This window comes from Pelobates fuscus, chromosome 8 (genome assembly GCF_036172605.1).
Source record: "Pelobates fuscus isolate aPelFus1 chromosome 8, aPelFus1.pri, whole genome shotgun sequence".
In the NCBI taxonomy this organism is placed as follows: domain Eukaryota; kingdom Metazoa; phylum Chordata; class Amphibia; order Anura; family Pelobatidae; genus Pelobates; species Pelobates fuscus.
In genome coordinates this window covers 68,485,573-68,511,348 of record NC_086324.1, presented here as the reverse complement: position 1 = coordinate 68,511,348, position 25,776 = coordinate 68,485,573, and the positions used below count along the sequence as shown (strand labels likewise).

General features: G+C 37.6%; 1 protein-coding gene across 15 annotated transcripts in view; it reads left to right on the top strand.

The window, feature by feature from the left end:
* LRRFIP1 (LRR binding FLII interacting protein 1) overlaps positions 1 to 25,776 on the top strand; it is a 153,910-nt gene that overhangs the window by 86,987 nt on the left and 41,147 nt on the right. For 5 of the 15 annotated variants that reach the window (XM_063429997.1, XM_063429996.1, XM_063429983.1 and 2 more), the window contains 18 exons: positions 7,434 to 7,451; positions 9,385 to 9,432; positions 10,079 to 10,123; positions 11,065 to 11,115; positions 11,824 to 11,880; positions 12,272 to 12,334; positions 13,262 to 13,342; positions 14,441 to 14,485; positions 14,812 to 14,877; positions 15,610 to 15,687; positions 17,680 to 17,715; positions 17,901 to 18,026; positions 20,004 to 20,075; positions 20,278 to 20,448; positions 22,093 to 22,185; positions 23,465 to 23,557; positions 24,262 to 24,354; positions 24,444 to 24,552. In XM_063429997.1, coding sequence (XP_063286067.1) covers positions 7,434 to 7,451; positions 9,385 to 9,432; positions 10,079 to 10,123; positions 11,065 to 11,115; positions 11,824 to 11,880; positions 12,272 to 12,334; positions 13,262 to 13,342; positions 14,441 to 14,485; positions 14,812 to 14,877; positions 15,610 to 15,687; positions 17,680 to 17,715; positions 17,901 to 18,026; positions 20,004 to 20,075; positions 20,278 to 20,448; positions 22,093 to 22,185; positions 23,465 to 23,557; positions 24,262 to 24,354; positions 24,444 to 24,552 — 1,345 coding nt within the window. The remainder of the gene's footprint in view (positions 1 to 7,433; positions 7,452 to 9,384; positions 9,433 to 10,078; positions 10,124 to 11,064; positions 11,116 to 11,823; positions 11,881 to 12,271; positions 12,335 to 13,261; positions 13,343 to 14,440; positions 14,486 to 14,811; positions 14,878 to 15,609; positions 15,688 to 17,679; positions 17,716 to 17,900; positions 18,027 to 20,003; positions 20,076 to 20,277; positions 20,449 to 22,092; positions 22,186 to 23,464; positions 23,558 to 24,261; positions 24,355 to 24,443; positions 24,553 to 25,776) is intronic. The other 10 variants (XM_063429986.1, XM_063429987.1, XM_063429988.1 and 7 more) reach the window with 10 other exon arrangements.

The following is a 25,776-nucleotide window of genomic DNA, read 5'->3' as shown; positions in this document are numbered from 1 at the left end:
CGTGCTATATTTGACTCTGTAACTTCCCAAAACACCATAAAACCTGTACATAGGGGGTACTGTTTTACACGTGAGACTTTTCTGAATACAAATATGTGTATTTTATTGCAGTAAAAGCAAACAGTATTATGACATTGACAGTTAAAATGTCATGTAGAACGAAAAAAATAAAAAAAATCTTATTTTCTCCCATTTTTTTCATATTAAATTATGTTTCATAGCTAATTTTTTTTTATATTAAATGAAAGCCCTGTTTCCCCTGAATAAAATGATATATAATAAGGGGGGGTGCATTTAATATGAAAGAGGTAAATTACGGTTGGACAGACATATAGCGCAAATGCCAGGTTTTGTTTACGTTTTGTTTTTGTTCACAACTTGTACATTTGGCTCAGTCCTTAATGGGTTAAAACTCAGGACAAAATTTAGAATCTATTTAGCCGTTTTATTTATTCGCTTTTGTAGATGAGTAAAAGATTTCTCAAGTAAAAGTAAAAAAACATGTATTTTTTTTTTTTTACATTTTCATATTTTTTTTTTTATTAAATTACATGAGATTATATAAATAATGGTATGTAAAGCAAGCCGTTTTGTCCTGAAAAAAACAATATATAATTTGTATATGAACAGTAAATGAGAGCGGAAAATTACAGCTAAACACAAACACCACAAAAGTGTAAAAAGAGGCCTGGTCGCAAATGTACAACATCGCAAAAACAGTCCAGTCCTTAAAGGGTTAAAGGAAAGCTTCAGACACCTAAAGCATTTTACCTTGCTGAAGTGCTCTATATGTGAAGAGAGTATGTTTCATTTTACAAAGGTGCAGACTTCAATAGAAATTGGCACTTTTATAAATTAAGCTGCTTACACCCTCCTGGCTTTCAAGCAGACAACCGTTCCGGTTACTTCCTGGTTTTGTTAGCTCAGTGAAGCTAAACTCAGGAGGCCGCAAATGCTTAGAGTACCTTGCAAAGACTTCTTATTGAGTTGCATTGTGAAGTCTGTGACTGGACAACCACAGAAAATCTGGGTGGGGTTAGTAGGGAAGAGCTTGACTATAGGCTTTAGACAAGACTTGGTTATACCCCAATTTAAAATATGTATAATTAAATGCATGCATGTTTTTATTGGGGATATATCTATTAACCCTTTCAGGACCGCTGACGGTTCAGGACCGTCATAACGGTCTGGGGCTACTTACCTGATCGCCGTCGGTCCCACGGCGGCGATCAGTGCTCCACCCGGTCCAGGGGGGTTGCCTGTCTGCCCGGGCAGTCCCCCCTCGGCAGATCAGGACCCCACGGCCATGTGATCACTCGATCACTCGATCACATGACCGCAATAGGTGTCTGTGTATCTGCCTGCAGGGGGACTGTCTGTGCTGACAGGCAGTCTCCCTGCAAGTGAAAAATCCAAAAAATAAAGTAAAAAAAAAATAGTGTAAAATCAGTGTAAAAATAAATAAACAATATGTGTGTATATATATATATATATATATATATATATATATATATATATATATATATGATATATATACATGTATTATATCTATATATAATATATGTATATGTATCATATATATAATGTCATATTAAGTGTATTTTTATATTTATATATACGTATATTAATATAAAAATACACTTATATTTAAATTACACACGAATATATACAATATATATATAATTGCTATATATATGGTATATATATATTATTATAAAATACAAATAATATGTTAATAAAAATAAATAACAAAAAATAAAAATAATTTTTAATAATTATAAAAATATTTATATATGCAATTTTATTCTAACAGTATTTTGATATATATATATATATATATATATATATATTTATATCAAAATATACTTAGAATGTAATGATATATATCTATGTATAAATAAATAAAAACAATACGAAATATACATATGTCCATATACATAATTACATAAATAATTTCATAAATATACACGTAGACGTCAAATATATAAATATGTATATATATTAAAATTCTACATGTGTATTTATGTAATATTTTTACCTAATTAAGTAATTTTAATGATTGCAATTTGAGGGACCTGCCTGCCAACCCAGGCCGAAAGTCCAGATAATTTAATTTGCTAGCACTGTGTTTAACCCTGTAACTTTCTATGACACCCTAAAACCTGTACATGGGGGTACTGTTTTACTCGGGAGACTTCGCTGAACACAAATATTAGTGTTTCAAAACAGTAAAACATATCACAGCGATGATATTGTCAGTGAAAGTGAAGTTTTTTGCATTTTTCACACACAAACTGCACTTTCACTGAGGATATTATTGCTGTGATACATTTTACTGTTCTGATACACTAATATTTGTGTTCAGCGAAGTCTCCTGAGTATAACAGTACCCCCCATGTAGAGGTTTTATAGTGTTTGTGAAAGTTACAGGGTCAAATATAAGGCTTGATTTTACTTTTTTTTTTTTATTGAAATTTGTCGGATTGGTTAGGTTGCCTTTGAGAGCGTATGGTAGCCAAGGAATGAGAATTAGCCCCATGATGGCATACCATTTGCAAAAGAAGACAACCCAAGGTATTGCAAATGGGGTATGTTCAGCCTTTTTTAGTAGCCACTTAGTCACAAACACCGGCCAAAGTTAGCGTTTCTTGCATTTTTAACACACAAACAAATATAAATGCTAACTTTGGCCAGTGTTTGTGACTAAGTGGCTACTAAAAAAAAATGGACATACCCAATTTTGAATACCCTGGGTTGTCTACTTTAAAAAAATATGTACATGTTAGGTGTGTTTCGGGGATTTATGACAGATAACTAGGTCACTATTGATACATTTAAAATATATATATATTGAAACAGCAATTTCCTACTTGTATTTATAGGCCTATAACTTGCAAAAAAAAGCAATAAAGCATGTAAACACTGGGTGTTTTTAAACTCGGGACAAAATTTTGAATCAATTTAGCAGTTTTTTTCATTAGCTTTTGTAGATAAGTAAAAGATTTTTCAAGTAAAAGTCCAAAAACATGTTTTTTTTTTTTAAATTTTTCACCATATTTTATTATTTTTTTTAAATACAATATTGGACATAATACAAATAATGGTATGTAAAGAAAGCCCCTTTTGTCCTGAAAAAAACAATATATAACTTGTATGGGAACCGTAAATGAGAGAGCGGAAAATTACAGCTAAACACAAACACCACAAAAGTGTTAAAACTGCTCTGGTCCTTAACGTACAAACATCGCAAAAACAGGCCGGTCCTGAAGGGGTTAAATAGTGATCTTGTGTGTGTGTGTGTGTATTTTGGCATCTTGTCTACTGGACTAATATGGCTAATCCAAATATAATATACAAATGTATGTATGCGTATTCTTTGTTGAGCTCATTTGCATATGCCTACCCAGAATCCCTTGCAGTAGTGAGAGCACTGTTAAAGTGAGATTTGGTGGGAAAAGCAAGTCTTATGGCTTAACTGGTGTGTGTATTTGTGTTCAGTAATGTGTGTACATAATCTCCACATCCCTGTATAATTTTTTTATTTGGACTGTGGAGTGTCATTTCTTTTAAAATTGGTTCCATTTTAGATTTTACTTGCAAATCTTCATGTCTGCCATTATTCCTTGTGTGGTATTGTAGCCTAAAATAGGTAATTCCTGACCAAATTTTGTTTAGCAAATAACCATGTCAGTACTTTTATTTTAATATGTGACATGTAGGGTTCTGCAAAGCTTTTAGCATTTAACAGAGCTAAAACATTACCTGAAATTTTGTATATTTTGTATTTATTTTTATTCATCTGCAGCTTTAGCATGGTCTTGCTGCCTATGGGCTCAAATTATTGTTCGTAGCTATAGTGTTCTATCGAAACATTTCATTTAGACCAGACTGATCACCACTATAGGATATCTTATTAGATTCAGACCTGTCTCCAAACTCCCACGATGTCCTCCACATCACAAAATGTAAAATTGGCCTGGTCTTTTTGTAGGGTTGCTGTACCTGCACCTTGTTCTTCTGTCTGTCTGATATTAGCCATGGATAATGGAGGGAAAGGCTTTTGGCTTGAGTTTAGGCCTATCACTTCCTTAAAAACGTATATTAAAACCTCCTCCTTCTCCGTTTCAACATTTACTGTGCCTCCTTTGTGCCAGCGTGTTCTTCAGGTGGCTAACAAACATGTTGTTTTGTTCCATCAGTGGTTGCCAGTTCTCTTTTATGCTACATTTAAATATCTTTTCGGTACTCCAGCTACTGTGAGGTATATATCCCAAGTTTCCCCCTTTTAATTGGCAAGTCCTTTTCTTAGAACCCAGTGTTTCATCTAAAAAAAATAAATTAAAAAAAAAAAATCAGAGTTGCAAAGCTAGGAAAGGTATATCTGCGTGTTTATGTGGCAGTAAATTTTGACAGTGGTAACATGCGCCAAGTCCCACATCCAGTAATCCTAGTTTCTGCAAAAAAAGTTTCAGATCTGTTTAGCTGCCTTTCCATGGACTTAACTATTTGTTGTAATTGCAGAATCTAGTACCGGTAATTTGTCTTTTGTAAAATATATACACTATATATCTCATCTGTGGACAGTATGCTGAACTTCACCAACCACGCTATATCTTAATGTAGTGGTTTTGGTTCATGGCTGCTGCCTATTTTCTCTGGCAATGTGACACATTGCCATTTGAGGGAAATGGCAATATTTACATGTGGCTGAGAATGCAGACAGCCACTAAATACACTTTCTGTTTAAGACTTTTGATTTTAGACGCAATATCATGACTTTGTAAGAATTCAGTACTTCTGTGTGAAAAGTATTGAATTGGACAGAAAGCATTGTGACTGTTCTCACAGAAGGACTGCCCTGGCACTGCATTACAGATAATTGGCTTTAAAAAAAAAAAAAAGAAAAGAAAACTTGCAACAAAGTTGAGACTCTGTGTCTAAACAAGTAAGGGGCAGATCTAAGGTAAACAATATGTTTTAAAGTTAGTGCTTCTTTAACGTGTTCCTTTCACAGTAACAATGTATTGGTTTCAATCAGGGTGGTTTCAAGAACATTCCTGTATTATGTCATACCACAACTTCCACATGCCGAATACAAAGATTTAGTCCATGTCTTAGTCACTAGTTAATGATGCAAACAGTGTGTATATATTTTGTTTTCATAACTTAAATAGACCAAGACTGTAAGCAGAGCTGATGCATACTATGAATGCAGTTGGGGAGGTCTCCATGTAGAATATTTATTCATTCATTCATTTACAGATGATCTATTGTCTTTAGGGCATGATTTCAATCCAGCGTCCTCCACTACTTTTTATTGTAACTATTTTTTTCTTCCTGAAGTTGGCAATCAAAACATATTCCAGAACTAGAGAGGAAGGTTGTTGGTACTGCCATATATGGTAGCCTGATTAACTCTTCAGTTATATTCTTGTGATTGTACAGAATATTGCAGGCGATCAGTCTCGCAATTCTAATATTTTTCGCCAACAGTTTTGCATTATCAGATCAAAACACTATACACTATTTTAAGCATTTAAGCTTGAGAGATCACATTAAAGAACACTCCACTGCCCATATGAACAAAAAAGAAATCACTGTTTAGTAGATATACTCCTAATTATATGCATGATTTTTTTTTCCATGCATGTATTAATTGGGAGTTTACCTACAAAAAGCTTGCTTGCACTCATTTCTGAAATTTAGAAAATGTGATAGAATACGGTCTTTGGATTGTAATTAACCCCATAATCTGGACCATCTTTTTAAGTGTTGTAAAGAAAATTAAACAACACTCCCGTTTTATATAAAATATAACATTTTATACGGTTTACTCTCATCTCTTTCATCTTATGACAAAAACACATTTGGATCAAGAAAGTGTGGGTCTAATTAATAACCTCCCGATAGAGAATCATTGTGTGTAGGAGTCTCGTCAGACAACTTGTCTCTGTGGAACGCTGAATCTGTGCCATAGATATGACAAACTCTCTAGCTATAGCACTTTGCAGAGGCAGCAGAAACAAGTCTTATAAATATCTAGATCATAGGTAGCCAACATTGATTCAGTTCAGCTGAGCATAGAATTCTAGGAATCGGAATCCACAGCATCTAGGTGTTTGACGTTCCCACTTGAGAAAATAAGTAGGAGAAAATGGGGAACATTCACAATAATTCCATACATACAAAATGCTGCTGTTTTAAAGAATGTGTTTCTAAAGGTATTTGTTAGAAAGGGCTTGTGTGTAGTTAGTGGTGCTCTATTAATAATTGTAGTCAAGTTGGAAAAAAAAATGGGTACCAGTCAGGTTAGAGTTTGGGGTGTTGGGATTCCTGCCCTCAGAGTTTTGTGGATGGCAACCCCATGATTCTCAGCTTGGCAGAGCCCCCTTTAATACAAAGTCCCCCTGAACAAACCATGTGGGCCCACTGCTGTACCCTATGAATCTTTTTTTATTTAATTTAATTTTATTTTTTTTTCTTTGGCACTTGAATGACACTGATGTTTTAATGATGCCAAGTTCATATGAATACTTTCTGTTAATTGTAACTTCTTTAAGTTTAAAGTAAATAAATACAATATCCCTGCTGCATTGGGGGGAAAAAAGTGAGCTGATCTATTTCAGGGGTTATGCGCAAGGATTCCACAACCTCCTCTTCTGTATGGATTCATCTGTCTCGGGCCTCAAGGTGGGGGCACCATCTCTGTAGCTGAGATTAAAGGACAGGTAGCCTGTGTTTGGAAATTGACATTGTGCCAATGCCACTGTAGCTGCTTTGTCAGAAACTCTTTCTGTATCCTCTCCTTTTAAATGCTGGGGGAGGTTTTGTATACAGGCTCCATCACATGCCATTTTGACTGGAATTGAACACCAGAAACTGCCAATCTCAAACATGTTGGATTTCGCACTCGAGGCTTGTCTGATGTTTTTTAACCATTTACTGCTGGATCACCCCCATTCACTGTGTATTTAACACAGATGTACAAAAAGTGAATTTAATTTGGAAAATCAATTCATATGGTGAACCGTTTTGAAAGTAAAAAAATGTACCTTCCTCTATGTTCACTTGCTTTAACAATGTATGTACTATAGACGGCCAAGTGTTCAAAGCATGTGAAACGTGAATCTTAAAATGCCTTTGGAATGGAATATATGAAAGCGCAACCAAGTCCATTCTCAGGGCAATGATTATAGAGTAAAGATTCTTAGAGATTTAATGAACGTGCATTAAGAAAAAGAAGAGCGAGAGAGATCCGTACATCAAATTCATTATTCCACGTCAAGGGAGAAAACCTTGCGTTTCAGAAGACTACTAATCCAAACCCATTACAAAGCACCATCTTCAACCATTCACTAAAGTAACATATTTGTCTTCTCTGTGTTACCTGTACTTTACTTTATCATCACTTGCTTTTTATTTTCCTCTTGCAGATCTACCAGGTTCAGAAGGTAGGTGTGTCCTCCTTCTGTTTGCAAGTTGTTGTTTTTTTATGTTGGGTTTGTCGTTGCCCTATACGAGTTGTGTTGACTAACTATAACTGGCTATTGAGTCAGCCTGTGGTGTGTGTGTGTGTGTGTGTGTTACACATCAAGTGCTACTGGAAAAATAACTCAAAATAGATTCACATATCAGTTCTGATTTCTAAATGCATCATGTGTCTAAGATCTAAATACATATTTGGTAGGTAATGCTAACCTTATACACCCCCACTCCCCCCCCCACCCACACCAATTTCTATACCAGCTCTACCCCTAACCCTATGCTTAGACTAACTGTAACCTAATACCTACCATAACCACGCCCCTACACTATCCATAATCCTATTATAGGGTTAGTGTAAAGTAAGAGTATATGCTAAGGAAACCCTATGTTAATAGTACTGATACTGCCATCTACTGGCTGATTTTTTGCATGACAGGGAAATTTCCCTGTAATGTTGAAATTTCGGCATGCTTTCCCAGCTGACTGCAATATGATCGTTGTTGGGCAGTTAACAAAGCCCTGCACTGATCAGTCGGCATATGGGGCATGCGGGGAGACCCTGCAGGTTTTCCTTGAGCACCTGTCAGCTGAGTGCGATCCACAAAGGATTTGAAGTGCTGTATGCAGTGCTCTCTCATCATTGATGCCTGGGACTTCCTAGTGAGAGCAAGGATTCAACCATGCTCCCACCAAAACGCCAGGATGTTTTATGCTGTTCTAACATTTGTTAAAACCCATCCTGTTAAGGAATTCATGAAACGTCTGAACGTCTTGAAGATCTACTTCAAAGTTAAGCTTGGGGGAAAAAAACAATCTTAACAAATTTAAATTGGCTATAAGGCTTAGTTCTAATTTGAGAACAAAATAAAAATGTATTGAAAACCTTAAAACATCTACTCTTTGGTTAAATCTTGTTGTTGAGAACTCCACATGTGGAAATGAGACCACTTTGAGTTTCTTGGCAGCTTTGTATCACTATCAGACTATTCTGCTTTCCCATTTGCCTAATCATGTTTGACTTTCTGTGTTCTTTGAGGGAAATCTAGTTTGAGTGTATATGAAGTTCTACTGCTTCCATCTCAGAGCCCATGATGTTGCTGTTTGAAATCTCCTGTCCAAATGTCCTTCCTTCCATTCAAACTGTAAATTTTTAGCTTCAAGTGGTAGGGTTTACCATAAAGTTGTTATTTCTGAATGCACATTTACACGTTATTTTTATTGTGTGACTTTATGTTGATTGACATTTGTTCTCTGCATGACTTGAAGTTTTGTAGGTTACTATACACCCTTTCAATCAGTCCTAATACTATTGCATGGTCAATTTATAGCATGATTATGTTAAGTATAGTTATGTTAAGGGGTCATACTAAAGATAAAAACTAAAAACTAAAACTAGAATATTTAGCACTCTTTCTTTAGTTATTAAAGGGACACTAAAGTCACCAAAACAACTTTTAGCTCAATGAAGCAGTTTTGGTATCCCTGCAGTATCAGTAAAAAAAAATCTCTGGCAATTGGGAGTTAAATTACTATGTTTATGTAACCTTAGGAACCCCTCCTTGCATGTGACTTACATTGCCTTTCTAAACACTTCCTGTAAACATTAGGCTGTAGTGGCTCTGGTGACTATAGTGTCCCTTTAATAACTAAAGAAAGAGTGCTAAATATTCTAGTTTTAGTTTTTATCTTTAGTATGACCCCTTAATATGATGTGATAACTTGTTCTACATTGTTCATTGCTCTACATCCATGGATCTCCCCTTTTAATTCTGTATACATTCTCAAGTCAGATGCTTTCTTTCTGTGTTTAAATTTTCTCTGTCTCTCTCTGATGTTCTCTTCCTTTTTTTTTCCCTCTCGCTCTCTCTCTTTTTTTTTTTTTTCCTCTTCTTCTTGCAGAAATATTATGGTCTGGATGCCAAGTGGGGGGACATTGAGCAGTGGATGGTATGAGACTTCCCATAATCTAACCCTATAAATCTTGCAGGCATTTTTGTATGTCTCAGGGAGGGGGCTATATGTGAGGGCTGGATTAGTTTGCACTCTGCCAATATCATGCGCATGGATGAAGTGTGAATTGTGTCTTTTGTTTAGATGGTTATGGGCCAAGCTACTTAGCTGGTTGGAATGTGTGTTTTTGGTTGGCTGAGTAAATAGTTTGTGTTTTTTCAGGTGTCTCTAGACCACATTATTGTGCGAATGAGTTTAAACCATTGAGCGGTAACTCCTGGCACTGCACATGCTGTGGACTTTATCTCCTCTGAGCAGCTTTAGTGCCAAATTTTAGACTTTATTGGTCTAGAGCAGAGGTAGGTGAAATACGGCACTCCAGATGCTGTGGACTAAATCTTCCATAATGCTCTTACAACCACAATGCTTGGGCATCACAGGTGATAGTCCATGACATATGGAGTGCCAAAGGTTGCCAAACCCTGCTCTAGTGGAATGTAATTGGCTTTTCCTCTACCTGCCCTCTCGCACACCTTCCTATTCCTGTTTTTCCCAAACCCTTGTGTATTTTGTGGATTCCCTACTTCTTACCTCGCTTTCAGCTGCTTCATGACTTTCTCTTGTCCCCACGCTGCATTTCCAGGAAGACAGTGAACGATACTCAAACAGAATACGGAGAAATCCTCAGGTCAGTCTGTCCCACCACACTTGGCCACCAGCAGAACCTCTAGCACTTGTCAGTGCTGCATGCAAGAAGCCAAATTAAAAATACATAAATCTGTGATGATGACCTACTACGGCTCTCCCATGCTAGTTTTTAAACTTGTGCCTAAAATCATCATCATCATAATAATAAAACTCTGCCACACACGTTATGTTATCCAAAATGTGCAGGACTTTCACAAATCTGGAACAACAGCTAGACACATGTTTTTGAATGCAGTGATATAACTGCCTTAAACTTGGTCAACCAGAATTTGATGGGCTAACCAGAAGGAAAAACAACAAAGTAGACTATAACTGACTCGTTCATGTAAAATGATTGGTAGGGTAGGCACCATTTTATACTGAGCAGATTGACACACACTGTATTATTCACTAAATGACAAATCGTCTGGAATTCAGAATTTGGCATAATTCTCACAGCTAGCTATGTTGTCATTGTGCATGTTTTTGCCCTAAATATTTTTTAGTGAAGATCTCTTTTTTTTCTGGTAACGGAGTAGAGAATTATTCTTGTAGAGTAGGTACATGGGTCATTTTTAATAATGTCCCAGCGGACCTGATAATATTAAACTAAATGTCGATAACTAGGAAACATAGTGTTTTTGATTTTACAATGGCTAATGCAGAGTGATTTAACCCCTTAAGAACCAAACTTCTGGAATAAAAGGGAATTATGACTTGTCACACATGTCATGTGTCCTTAAGGGGTTAAAGTGAGCACTAAAGTGAAACCTTGGCAAAGGAAAAAAGTCTATGGAATATATCACGGGCATCTATGGGAGCAATTGCCCAGTTAACAATGATGGTCTACAAGTTGCTCAGTCTTTTTCTCTCCTTTCTCCCATCTCTCTCTCTCTCTCTCTTTATCTTTCTCTCTCTCTCTCTCTCTCTCTTTTTCTAAAGGCGTCCGATGAAGATGATATTATGTCTGTAGGTAGCAGAAGCAGTCTGCGGGTCAGTATCTTGCATGGAGATCGAGATTACTCTTTGTAGCATGCATCCTCTTTGTGTTCGAAATGTCAATATCTTGGTGGCAGAAGATTGCCAATGCATTTAGGCCTGTGTTCTGCACAGTAGTTCTCCTGCTTAAGAAATTGGAAAGATTTAAACATCCAGCTACTGTTGTCCGTCCCACACATGTTAACAAGATGCCATCTTGTCTAATGTTAGAACAAGGGCACACCCTGTTCTCCATATCTGCTTGAGTTGCTGCTTCCTGTTTGAGAATGTCGCAGGACATACTCCGTAGTAAGCTATGTCTTTGTTTCCATTTTAAAGCATTAAGCCTTTCTTGGTTATTCATAAACTCTGAATTGTAAAAATTTGAGATGAGAGTTAAATGCCTTGGGCCCTAAAAGCGTACATTTGTCCAGGTTCTCTATTTTGGAGTTTAAATTGAAATTTCAGTTCTCCACAATTCTCAGTTTAGTGAATACCCTATTTGAGTGCTACTAATAGAATTGCCCATTATGAAGTTCTTTATAACCAAGTGTTGGTAATCTCCCATTCTCCCAGCTTGTGCCCATGTATATGGATATGTGTACATATAAACATACATTCTCGCAGGTCTCCTCTTGTAATCTTTATTTGTATTGGTTTTTTTTTTGGTGTGTATAAAAATCGGTTAGCTCTTGTTTGTTTTAACTTTTCTTTCTCTGACAGACCAATGGTTATGAAGAAGAATTGCTCGGAGTGGCTCAGTATAGGAAATCCAGCAGGGTCAGTAGAGAGCTTCTTTGGGTCATAGTATTTAGCAGCCACACACTTGGGTTGGGTGTTTGGTAACAGTGGAGGTGGGGAAGCTATGTACATAGATTGCCTGTGTACTTTGAATTCCTATCTAATTTATGGATTATAATTGGCAAATGGGCGATTCAAATACTTTTTTAATGATTCAAAATCCCATGCCACTGTCTAGATGAGTGAATTGTAGGCCACATCTTGAGATATCTATATCTCTTAAGTGAGTGGTCATGCAGTACAAGGCTTGTGATTAGGGGGGCACTGCATGTTACTTTAAAAAAACTTCCTGCCCCACCAAGCTTACATCAGTTATGTTTTTTTGTTTGTTTATATTTATTTCTTTTATTTTTAAATTTTCTCTGATCAGGGCTCCAATGGTAGTGGAGAAATCTACCAGTCCTCCCGGGCAACTCCTCGAGATGAGGCGATGGTTGGTCCTGCGTGCAGTTTAGTTTATAAGCGCGCCTGTTTTTTTAAAATTGGTGATGTGGTCACCTTATCTGTGCCGCATGTGCATGTAAAGCTGTGCACCTATTAATTGGCTTCTGGTGCGAAATACTTAAAAACAATAACGGTAATTTATACTGCCCTATATGGGGAGGTTATATTCTTAAATGAATATAGATTAGCCACAAGCAACAGTTTCTGTTACTCTGCCTGTTATGGTCTGACCATTATTTCCACATATAATCATGGGTTCATGGTTTTACTTCTCGCTACCTGTGGTTGGTTTATTACTATGAATCTAGGTCTAGTCTAATCTCGGGATTGCACATTTTATGCCAAAATAATAAATTGAAACGCATCAACCCAACGGATTCCCCAGATCTGTTATATATGGCTTAAAATGTGCAGTACCATTTACTTACTGAACTTCCCAGTTCAGTGACTACATCTCTTCATTAATAAAATATATATTTTTTTCTTTCTCTGAATAAACATTGTGACATTGGACATATTTATTTTACTGATGTAGTTTCAGGGTCTTCAGTTGGTACGTTGAATAGTAGGAGGAATTCTGATAGTGAACGTCTAGGACCGGTTTTGTTTTGGTTTTTCCCTGGGCAGCACTGGGATTTATTATTATTATTATTTATAATAAACTTATTATTTTTTAAAACTAAACTGTATTCTGACTTGGAACAGCATTACTTAGCCTTTCACAAGTCCTCATTTTCCCAATTCATATATTGACAAAATGCACCTGTACAATAAAAATGCTTTAGTGATTTTTGTAGTGTGTTTGTATTTATTAAAGCTGATCATATTGCAGTGAATTGATCTGTGTGTGTGCGTGTTGAGCTTTTCCTCTTTGCTTTTGTCCTTCTTAATTCTTCATGTCTCATCTTGTATACAGAGTGCTTATTCCTCTGATCCAAGCCTGGCCAGTGTTCCACAGTCCTCGAAGCCACAGCAGGCTATGCACAATGGAAGCCGGGTCTGTCATAGTCTCCTTTTCTCAAACTATTTCTTATTCACATTTGACTTTTGTATTGTTATTGTTTAACCAGTGTAACGTGGCAGATACACAGCGCACGTGAGTCTCCGATAGAAGCATAGTGTTCTAAACACAGTGCACCCTGACTATTGTTACACTTTAGATGAACAGTGTATTGAACCTGCAAGCTCTATATTAGAGCTAAATGAAATAAAGACTTCCAGCTGTTGTAAAACCAGCGCCATAGATTCAGAGTCACACTCATGGAGTCAGTCAATTATTGGATTACTGGAGTTAAGTTGGTAAATATTTATGAACTCCAACTGAATGTACCATATGTGCTGGCGTATAAGTTAACACCCAGAAGTTTCAAACTGTAATGTAGGTTCAGGTCTGTATTTGTTGGATAATACGACCCACAAAATAATGTGCCATCTCATACATCAGCAAATACAGTACATTGTAATATGGTAATTGTAGTATAATTATACCTATATACAATATTAGGAGTTGGAGTCAGAGCTACCATAAATTGAGGAGACTTAGTTGAAGGTGTTGTGTACTGTGCAAAACTACAGCTCTCTTTATGTTTTTCCACCCTTAAGACTGACTGAACATTGAGGATGTTGGGTTCTAAAACAGCTAGGGTTCTACCTTATGGCCATCCACCCATGTTGAAGCAAAAGAACTGAAAAATGATAACCTGTATGAATTCCTTAACTCTTCTAGTGTCAGAGAAGGAAGCAAGGTTGCTCTAAAGCAGGGGTTCTCAACCCAGTCCTTAAGGACCCTCTACCAGTCCAGGATTTAGAGATTACCTGTGTGTGTCTAAGGTGTTTTTTTTTTTTCTTCTTTTTCTAAACACCTTAGACACACCCAGGTAATCCCTAAATCCTGGACTGGTAGGGGGTCCTTGAGGACTGGGTTGAGAACCCCTGCTCTAAAGTCTTTAAGCATTATCCATACTCTTAGCTACTATTCAACAATGCTATATAACATAGGCACATTAGCCAAAATGCTACAAACATCTAACATTATTGCTTTTAAAACTAGTTTGCTTTTTTCAACTCCTCTAAACTATCTCTTTCCTTTTTGCAGCCTTCTCTTCTCAACTGCAACACTCTGCCTTCCAGGTCTCAGAGGGTGGGTCCCCTCAGTATTTCACTCAAATTATCATCATTTCAGTATATCCTGATTTTGCCATTTTCTCTTCCTTATTCTTAAAACATATCCTGCACCCATACACCTGTCCCTTTCCCTGTACCCAAACTTCACCATCTCTTTTTTCTAAACACATCTCTATCTATTGCAAACCCTCTTTGTTCTGGTATCCTTGCAATGCCTACTTTCTCTCACTGTACCCCTTAAATGGTTTACCCACCTTTTCCTGTACTCTAACATTCTACCCCCAATGCTGTCTCTCTGTTCCTAAACATAGTTTACTCTTTTCTTTTGCTCTCTGCTGACAGGGTTCTTTATATGATGAGGGCATAACAAGTGGCAGTCGTCGTTACAGTTCATCCAGCTCTCGACCTGTGAGATTTGTTTCCTTTTTTGCTCGTCTTTATTATTCTCCTTTAGTAAAGATGTAGGTCCCAATGTGCTATTACCTGGATACATCCTAGCATCTATTGCGTGATGAGAGAGTGGTCTCTGGACCACATTTAACAATCTCTGCTAGACTGTGAAGTGTATGTTAAGTCCTCTGCCACTTACCTTTTTTCAGAAACCCTACACAAGAGTCACAATTTATGTTCCTGGCCATTAATATGCCACACGATATAATACTGCCAGGTGTTGTTCTAGAACCGCTAACCATATCTGCAGTTCAGACAATCATGACCTAAAGCATTTAAATCCTACCCAATTCTGTCAAGCACATCCTGCAGTATAATCTATAAATATACAAATACATTAAATGCTCTTTGCCAATCTACAGCCCTCTTCGGTACCACCAACCCTAAATCTGAGATTGCTTAAATAGTTCAATCAAATTCCTAATAACCACTCGAGGCTATTTTTATGATTTTCCTGACAGTGGGATTTTTGCCGTCTGTGTGAATGTGGAGGAGGGAGATCAAAATTTGTGAGATGATCCCTTTAGTGCTGTAGGTCATTAGTGATTTATTCTGTGCTGCTGATCTCCCAGTGAGGTTAACCCTTTAAACATGTTCCATTGTTTTTATTTCTATAACATGGCTTTCCTTAAAACTTTTCTTCTCCACTTATTGCTGTGTCTGTCTTTCTCTTTTGCCTGCCTTGGTAAGCCCTCGGAGTACAGTTATTACCTGGGCTCTGGATCTCGTGCCTCTTCTCGTGCCAGTTCTGCCCGTGCCAGCCCTGTGGTGAGGATCCTTGCTATTCTACGCCTGTTATACCCATTTTCATGTTACAACTGTCTATTTTCCAATTGTGTAAACTAACCCTGTGACATGTATGCAGCTATTTTTCTTATATTATTTGTTTCCCTTCCCCTTAGAAAATAAAATCTATAGAGGAAGGTGTGTATTAGTGAGTGTCTGTGTGTTAATACATGGACTGTGATACGATTTTTACAGTTAAACCCAAGCCTATCTGCTAGTAATATCCATTGTATTTATACACATTTAGTTTTGGACTAGTGGCAGCAGAATCATCCCTGCTTTTCATCCATTAACCATTATCTTTGTACTTGTGGTGTAACACCGCAAGCGTCGTGTGTGTCTTCCCTCTGTACAGTGTTTTGTATTTTGTTGGGATTTAAGAATGACTATACTCTGTTAATTATTGCCCTCATATTGATTTTCTACACTTGAAGAGGTAATTTCTGTAACAGCCCGAATTATATAGCTCCTTTTAGGTGATTTTTATTTTATTTTTTAACTCTAATTTTACAAAAAAATTAGGGCGGTTCAGCATCTGCCTGCTTTCTATAGCTCTGACTGGATTTTCCTGCAGGAGAAGAATGGAAGCAGGTTCTGCAGCTGCAGGTGCCCAGCAGGACCCAAATTACATTATTGTTGTTATTATTTATATAGCGCTAACTTATTCCGCAGCGCTTTACAATAAGAAGGGAATTTACCAAGTGATTCAATAACAAAATGTAGCAGGAACAATAGTTAGTTGAGGACCCTGCTCAAATGAGCTTACAATCTAGAGACATGTCAAATCATACTAAAATGGTTTCACTATTTACCTTTTGGACATTGCCACAGCACTCCTGGCACTATAACCACTACATCATGTTATAGTGGTTATGGCGATTGCAGTGTTCTTTTAAATAGTAAATTAATTTAACCAAACACAGAAATCTCTGTAGAAGAGAGAAAATCCCAGGGGTGGTCTACAGTCTTATAATTTATTGAGGATAAAATTACATTTAGGTTTCTAGTGTGTTTGTGCATTCCACGGCTTTTCCTTACTGTTTATTGGCACGTCCTTATGGTGCTTGGAATGTGTTCTTGAGATTTCTGGAAGAACAAGATTGCTCAATTTATTCTCTCCTTATGATTGAAGAGCTAATAATTTGGATTACAGAATAGGAGGAGTGGGCCATGCTGTGTGACATCAATGATTATGATGTATATCTAGACCACTCTGTATACTTGTGGGTCTTCACACAAGTGTTTATTTTAAATGTTTAAAAATGCCATTAAACATACCTGTGTTCCATTAAGAAAGACTAGATGGAAGGGATTAAAAGGCTGGGGAATGTTAGGCGCAGGGTTCACTGGCTAACATCCAGAGAGATTTGGGATATTGTGAGGTATTTAAAGTCCTCTGAAAATTACAGAACATTCAGGCCTTTTGAGTAATTGGCCTTCTGAATTATAGTGTCTGAAAATAAAGATATACCGTACATTTTTTTTATTTATTTTTTGTCATAGGATCTCTCCTTACTGATTTCTGAATTGGAGTTCAATTCCCCATATATTGAGGACTAATGCAAATGCTCCCCATTTTTTTAATTTTTGGCAAGTCTCCAGAATCTGTTGGAGACCAAGTGTTTCACTCTGTGTCTACCTGTGGCAGTAAATCCCTACAGGGACACTTGGGAGATGTCTCCATACCAAAAGTCCAAGGAGGGAGCATGTGATGGACCCTGCAATATGAAAATTCAATTGAAGCATTCTGTTGACTAATTTAATGGATCTTAAACTGTTTCTACACAAGTACCGCCAACAATATTTGTTCTCTAAATAGGTACTCATAACATGGGTTTCTTCACTGAACAGGTTTTTCTCGCTCTCAAACATTACAGGTGACCTCTTGTGGTAAAGCCTGAAACTACACCACTGCAAATGTAGGTTTTCTACATCATTTTTTTAAATGTATTTATTTTTGTCTCTTCTCTTTAGGTGGAAGAAAGACCAGAAAAAGACTTCTCAGAAAAGGTAATAAGACTGGCTTTGTACTTGCTATTTTAGATCTTTAAGAATACAGTATTTTCAGAAGGCATACCCTTTTTCTGTGATTTGGTATATGGTATGCTATTGGTGGCCTCTTATGCCAAAGCGAGGAGGCAAACTGCAGTTAAACAGTCATTCCATTTACTCACCTTCCTTTTTGCAAATTACAGGGGTCCCGTCCTGTGTCAAGTTTGTCTGCCGCCACCCTTGCCTCTCTCGGTGGCACATCCTCCCGTAGGGGCAGCGGAGACACTTCCATATCTGTGGACACAGAAGCATCAATCAGAGAGATAAAGGTGGGTGTATAAATATGTTAAACTCTAAACACCACTCTGCTTATTTATTGGCCTTAAATACAAATTGATGTAAGTGTGCGAAGGTGTATGTGTAGCAGTTGTGATATAAAATAATATTGTGACTTTTCCTGAACATTTCTTCAACACTTTCTTGAGGTTGTGTGCAAGCTGTGATTTAAATAAATAAATAAATAATCCAGAGCCACAATATGTGACCCAGTAGGCTGAAACCAGTGCCTATGGTTTGGATATTTGACTTACATCTAATAATTGTATGTATTCAATAACGGGCCATATGTGCTGATTTTGCCTTTAATGAATCGATTGGCATACTAGAGCCAACTGCATATTTTAAAATTAAATGAGAACTTGATGAAAAAACTCATGCCTGACCCCCCAACATTTTGGTGTTCTATAGCCTCTGTGATTGTTTGCTAACTTAAAAGATTTGCCTTTTGGGTCACAAACCAAGACTGCTTCGCATTATAGAGGAACATTGGTAGTTCCTATCTTAGACGTTACTATCAGAATCTTCTGATTGAAAAGATGTGTTTAAATTTGTAGGATAGTGCTAAGAAAGTTCGTAAATCTAACGTGACCTTGTGGCATGTTTTTATTTGCATAATTGTCATTACGTCTCTTTTGTTAAAACATAATCTATCAGATAAGCTGCCTGTGGGACATTTGAACACAGAATAGGACATGTTTTGCCTGTGCAATTCTCTCCTGTTATTTCTACAAGAACCTATTTTTTATTTTATTTTTCACTTCCTCTTTTATCCAGGCACTGCTTCTTTAAAATGGTCTTTTATTTGTCTTGTCTCAAGGAAGCAGGTGTATGCTCATGTAAAACAAGACTTAGGTATATGTGTGGGGTTTGTGTGTATTTATTGTTTTTTTAAATACATTTTGGTTTACCTATCACTCTTTCTTTTCTGAGCACAGATCATTTGGTGCTACAGTAAACATGAAGTCACACTAAAATAATGTAAGCTAAGTTTACATTATTTATCAGAACATTAAAGCAAGACTCCAGCATCAAAAATAGATATATTTTTCTTTAATGTTGGAATGTTTATTTTTCATTTTAGATTTACCCACTTCCCCTAGTTTTTAATTAAAAAAAAAATAGAAAAAATGTAAACCTGCTTATAATCCAGTGTTGAAACAGTCTCTCCATGCTGCAGCTCCAATACATCCCCAGGAGATATATTTAGAATGCGTTGGGGACCTATTGTGCATGCACAGCAATAGCTGCACTCTGCCAGTAGAATGCTTCTTCTAGACAAGCATTAAATCCATTGCTTCTCTATGAGAAACACTAATTACTGCATCAATGGTTGTTCAAAGAGAGTGAACTGAAAACAATTCCGGCTTTGTGGGTTGACAGGCGGGTTGATGTAATGTAATGCATGAAAGTGTTGGTTTCTTTTAAAAAATACACTTTCATTAAATAAGAACAAGAGGACTTTTGGTTAACCCCTAAACTAGCAATTCAGCAAATCTGAAGTCCTTTAAAATTGTGTATTTTTCTAAATATATTTCTCTGATAAATGTAAAGCTACCTACCATTGCATGCATTATACTAGTAGAATGAATCATATACCTACTCTTTGGTAATCCTTGTTGGTGACTCATTTGACTTAAGTGATGCTCTTTCTTCATTTTTAATTAGATTATCAAAAAAAAATGTTTCTTAAAAAATTATCCCAGTAATTATAATTCCTGAATCTAAAGTTATGTCACAGCCAAAGGTCTAACACCCCTCTTGATCCAGGGATGACAGCAGTTTAAATATTTACTATCAAGCAGGTGGTGCATCCAACAAAAGAAAATGTGAAATGCTTTCACTGTGAATATAGAGTTGTTGCAGTAACTTGAGAGCTTCCTTAACTTTGTGGCACTTAGAGAACAAGAAACTTGTTGCCAATTTATGATCTGTCACTTCATTTGTGTCCACTTGTATCCTTTTGTCAGGAGATCAGTGAGTTAAAGGAACAGATTGATGATGTAGAAGGACGATACATGCAAGGGCTAAAGGAGATGAAGGTACCAGTTTGTGGTGTGACACTAACCATGTGCCTGGTTTTGTCCGAGCACTTTAGAGGCTAATTTACCTCATTCACGCTCTCATAGGTGTGCAGAAGACTTAGCTCTGAATTATACTCTGGATAACCTGGATTGATTCATAAACAATGTGTTTTTGTGTATTTTTTTTTTTTTCTTTAAACAAATTGCCAATTTTTTTCAGGATTCTCTGGCAGAGGTAGAGGAAAAGTATAAGAGGTCCATGGTAACAAATGCCCAGCTGGACAATGAGAAGACCTCTTTTATGTACCAAGTGGACACATTAAGGGAGGTTTTGCTGGAACTTGAAGAGGAGCTTGCGGAGTCCCGACGCCAGTATGACGATAAACATAAAGTGAGCAGAGAAATGCATTGACGAATTGGCTTTATATTTAGAGATGGGGTTCCCAATTAATTTTTCCCGTGGAACCCTTTGACATAGTGTATCAACATCGTGGAACACCCCCTCCCCCCTCCCCCCTCCTCCGGAAAAAAAATAAAAATTGTGCCTTTTTGTTATGTGCCAGTGTGTGTCAAGGTGTGTGTATCTATGTTTCAAAGTGTGTATGTCTGTGTTTGTATGTGCCAGTGTGTGTATGTCTGTGTTTGTATGTGCCAGTGTGTGTATCTATCTATGTGTGTGTGTGTGTGTGTGTGTGTGTATGTATCTGATACACACACACACACACACACACTCAGATACACACTGACACACACATCTTGACTCACAAATATACACACAGTGACATATACACACCGGCACATACAAACACGTTGGAACATACACAAACCTTGACACACAGATACACACACTCAGACACACCTACAAACACATATGCACTCTCACTGACCAGAACAGATACATTCTCATTGACAAACGCATACTCTCACACACTCACTGACAAGCACACATTCACTCTCACTGACAAACACACATATACTCTTTGACAGACACATAAACACATGCAAACTCCCTAACCGACACACATCCATTTTTTTTTCTTTACATTTTACTCCACCTAGCCCCCCTACCTTTAGGAGTGCTGGCATGGAGTCCATGAGGCTGCTGGGCGAGTGGTCCATGGGGTCCAGTGGGGCTGCTGAGCGGCTGGCATGCGGGTGGTGACGAAGCAGTGATCTCCCTGCTCAGCTCCCTCGCGCGCCTCTTATTGATGCCGGAGGCAGAGTGATGTCATATCTCCGGCTCCAGCATCACTGCTGTGTGTGCGAGGGAGCTGAGCAGGGAGATCCCTCACCGCCCACGGCCATTTAAACCCCCCCCACCCCTCCCCCCCCCCCAAAAAAAAAACAACTTTCGGTGGAACCCCAATTGGGAAACGCTGATTTAGAGTAATGCCTAGAAAGACACTCCAGTAGCAGTCTAGGCACCATCACAACTTAATGTTTCTCCAACTACCATGACTACTTCAGTCATTTGAACTGGTCGTGGTGCTTTGTTTTTGTATTTGCAGAGATTTTTGCCGTGAAAAACTGAACAGACCGAGATTAATCTGTTAACTGCTGTAGGTGTAACTCCATCTCTGGCAGCATCATTGGTGTGCCATTACCTAGTTCGAGTGGATGTTGGACATCTGTCATCAATACGCACAGCATGCTAGAGACTTGGTGCCACCCATGTTCTTCCCTCAGCCCATCCTCTCCTTGAAGTGAATGGGAATGTCTTTAGTGGAAGAGTACTTTCTGCCAGGGAAACTTGGTGTTGGCCAGTAACTGTCCTCTTATCTGCCCCCTTTCCCCTTAGAATGCCATTGAAATACTATACAGATTACGAGAGGACAGTGCCTCAGTACCCAGTGCTGTTTTCTAAAAAGAATATGTGCATTGGATACTATATTTATAACACAAATGTGTTTGGTTTGTTTGATTGTGTGCCTCACATGGAAGCTTTGCGATTTAGAGTTGTGTGTTTCATGCTACCATTGTTGGAACTGGTGTGCCTACAGACTCCTAAGAACCCAATCTTTTTCATGTCTGCCAGGAGTGTGAACGTCAGAAGCATGAACAAAATGTCCTCCACTTCCAGCTGGCTGAGTTGAAGGATGCTTTGCAACAAAGGGAAGAGATGCTGACGGTGAGTTAAGAAGTGCTTACTGCTTAGAGATGCAAATGTAAATTAGAAGTTTTAATTTTGTAATTTCCCAGAGTTCACATATGTAGCGCAGCAATCTTCCAGCCTACCCATAGACCTTGGTTCAGGAATTCAACATTTCTTTGCTCGATGTCATCACAATATTTGTATTTCTGTGTACACTCTGTGCAGTCACCAGTTACCTTTCCAGTATGCAGAGTAATTAATTAGTGAGCCCAATGTGCTTCTATTTACTAGCCGTGTGGATGCCATATATATGAAGAATTTGTGCTCTGTTTGTAGTCCTGGGTTGGGTGAACTTTCACTAAATAATGCAAAAAAATAAATTTCTTCATTTTCAGTGTAATTGCAGAGGGGAATATTGACCATAGACTGAAATTACCGTAACCACTACAATGAACTGTTGTAAGGAGCCTTCATGCTCTGTTGTAAGGAGCCTTCATGCCCTACTCTAGTATGAAATGTAATTGAGGTGTTAAGTGGGAGTTTCTTAAATTTTATAAGCAATTCGTATGATTTTCGTTAAAGGGAGACTTTAGGGTGAATTTTAAAGTTAAAGTTTAAAGTAGCTGAACTGGGAAAAAAAAAATTCTGTAAGTCAACTATGTGAAATTCACTTTAGTGAATAACTTTGATAGAAGGGATCCTAGCTATAATCTATGAACCTGTTGCAAGAAAGCAAGGTACCTCGGCTGTGGCAAGGAATGACGATCACTGACTGCCTGACCTCACAGCAGTTATTATTGTTAATTGGCTGGAGATTCTCATCCTGTCCATGCAGCTTAATTAGCTGTTAATAATAAAAAGCAAAGCAGACCCATATGCAGCTTATTCTTATTATTAAAGATTAAACTTGCATTTAAGCACAACTTTAAAGCGAACTCCTTATTGGGGAAGTTGCCATGTGAACCCTGCAGTTTATTTCTCGACCTGTAGCACCTCATTCTTTTGGTAAGAGCAGGGACATTTTAGATGCAATATGACCTCTACCTACCAAAACATGCCACCGATGACTGGTCTGATAATGCCAAGCCTCACTGTGCTTTAATGCAAACCTAGGGGATATTGAAGTCCTTGCAGTCTTTGTTAATTGGCCATCACTAGGAAATATACATTATGTTCTGTATGATATTGCTTCTTCTCATGTTCTTACTTCTCTTCTTCACAAAGTTTTATTTATTTTAATTTCTTTTTTTTCTGTCTTCCCTTATTTTCTATCCTGATTTTTCCGGACTTCCTTTTTCAACCTGCCTCCCCTCAGGAGATACGACAGTTGCAGCAGAAGCAGGAACAGAGCGCCCGTGAAATCTGTGACTTGCAGGAGACTATAGAATGGAAGGATAAAAAAATAGGGGTAGGATAAAGTACGAGCAGGAAGAGTAGCTCATTAGGTCAGCCCTGTGATTTTGTTCTACCTTGTAGTTTATCTGACTGTTGGTGATTTCTCAGAAGTTTTGACCACTGTTCGATATCAGTATAGTTGGGTGTAAACTGAATCAAGCCACCGTTCATCCCAAGTAAAACATATCAATGAATTTGATTTAAATTGCCACATTAGTATCAGCACATCACTGTATCTCAGGTTCCATGTCTTCAATACATTCTTTGAAGACTTTTTCACTGTCTCATTGACCACAAGACTTGTCATAGACGTTTTGTGCGTAATTGTAAAACTCAGGAGGATATTTCATTACTTTCTGTGTCAGAATGTCCTCAAACGTTGGATTCTACCTTCTCTTCCATAATATTTAGAGAATATTTAGAGTGCAATCAATATCATTAAGTACCAAATCTTTAAAAACCCTTGGATTTCATTTATTATTGCTACAATGTGAGGATATACATGACTATACCTGACTCCTAAGGCAGTGTACGTCTATTTTCTGTATTATTAGGGACCTGAAATGTGAGGTTTTTATCTCCTTTTCACTTACTGCTAGTCTACTATAGCTGTCTTCCGTCCCTGACTTTGCTTATCCCATGCTCCTTTTTCCCCAATCTCTTTTCATGTTTTCGTCTCCACTGACCACCACTCTACCTTTCTCTGGATAAGTGCAGGCTCTTGAGAGACAAAAGGAATTTTTTGACCCAGTACGTAGCGAGCGTGATGACCTCAGGGAAGAAGTGACCCGACTCAAAGAGGAGTTAAAGGTACAGTGAGCGTGAGCCCCTACTATTAGCCAAAGTAATTCATTTGCCCCTTGTTCATTTATTAATTTCTAAAATGGCTTATCTTGTAGAAACATGGTGTAGCAGTAGAAGCAAGAAGCACCCCTAATGGAGATTCCTCATTAGAACCTCACATTAATGAGGATTGTGTAGACTCCCCTCTAAAGGGAGCATCTCTGGGTAAGTGATCATGTTCTCATTCTCTCTGTGGTGCTATTTTATTCTCTAGCCAGTTTCTCTCTGCTTAACTATACACATATCCTGCATACTTCTCTGGCTGATTTACTTCTACAGAATATGGAACTGCAATCCAACATAAGAGTTAGTAGAATTAAAGAGACACTCCAAAAAGATTCAAACATTCCTTTGATTGCATTATAGAGATTATGTATGAGAAAAATATCCCAATTCATTCTCTTCTCTGAAACTCTTAGGTATCTTACTGTGGGATCAGAACCTCCCCTAGTGCTCATTCTGTAATTGACACTGGTTGAGATGTCAGTCTATCCTCATCATTTTTTTTTAATTACTGGGTATGCATGTATAATATCCATTGCAGGTATTCTCAGGGGACTGTGTTATTTACACAAGCAGTTCTTTCAATTGACTGCCTTTTGCTTGAGGGAGTATGTGTAAGTTTTTCATTCAACCTAACAAAAAATACATTCTGTGCAGATGTTCATGGAAAATCTACTAGTATATGTTTCCTGGTAGGAACAGGTTTAAAGGAACACTATAGCATTAGGAATGCAAACCTGTATTTCTAACTCTATTGTGTCTTGCTAGTAGCATTGGGAAGCTAGTGTGCATGCATGGCCAATCTCTGCACTAATCAAATGGTCTCTAGAAGCAGCATTGGATTGAGAACAAAGTTGACTTGGTTCTCACAGGGAAGCACCTCTAGTGGATGTCAGGAAGACAGTCACTAGAAGTGTGTTTAACCCTAGTGTAAAATATAAAAAATTCTTCAAAACTGCAATGTTTTATGTTGCAAGGCTAAAACTAAAGGGCCTTTGCACCCAGACTACTTTGTTGAGATGATGGTTTGGGTGCCTTCAGTGGCCCTTTAAAATGTTTCCAAATAAGCAGATACCCAATGTTTTCTGCAGTTGTTTTAGGAGTAATTCAGCAGAACCATTTTTCTTTCTGTGAGATCAAAATTAAAAAATATATATAATAATATTACAGAATCATTTTTAGGTGCCATAACAGTGTAAGTTATGATGCAAGGAGCGGCCTTGTCATTTTGTACCTCCACAGAGTGACTTATATTTGCAGAATATAAGACTGCCACTCTGCTGCTACCTGCTGTACAATGACTGATGTCAAAGGATCACATCAGTCACTGACCTCTCTTGTCACGGCAGTATAGTTGAAGTTAGACAATAAAGTGTCAAAAGATTT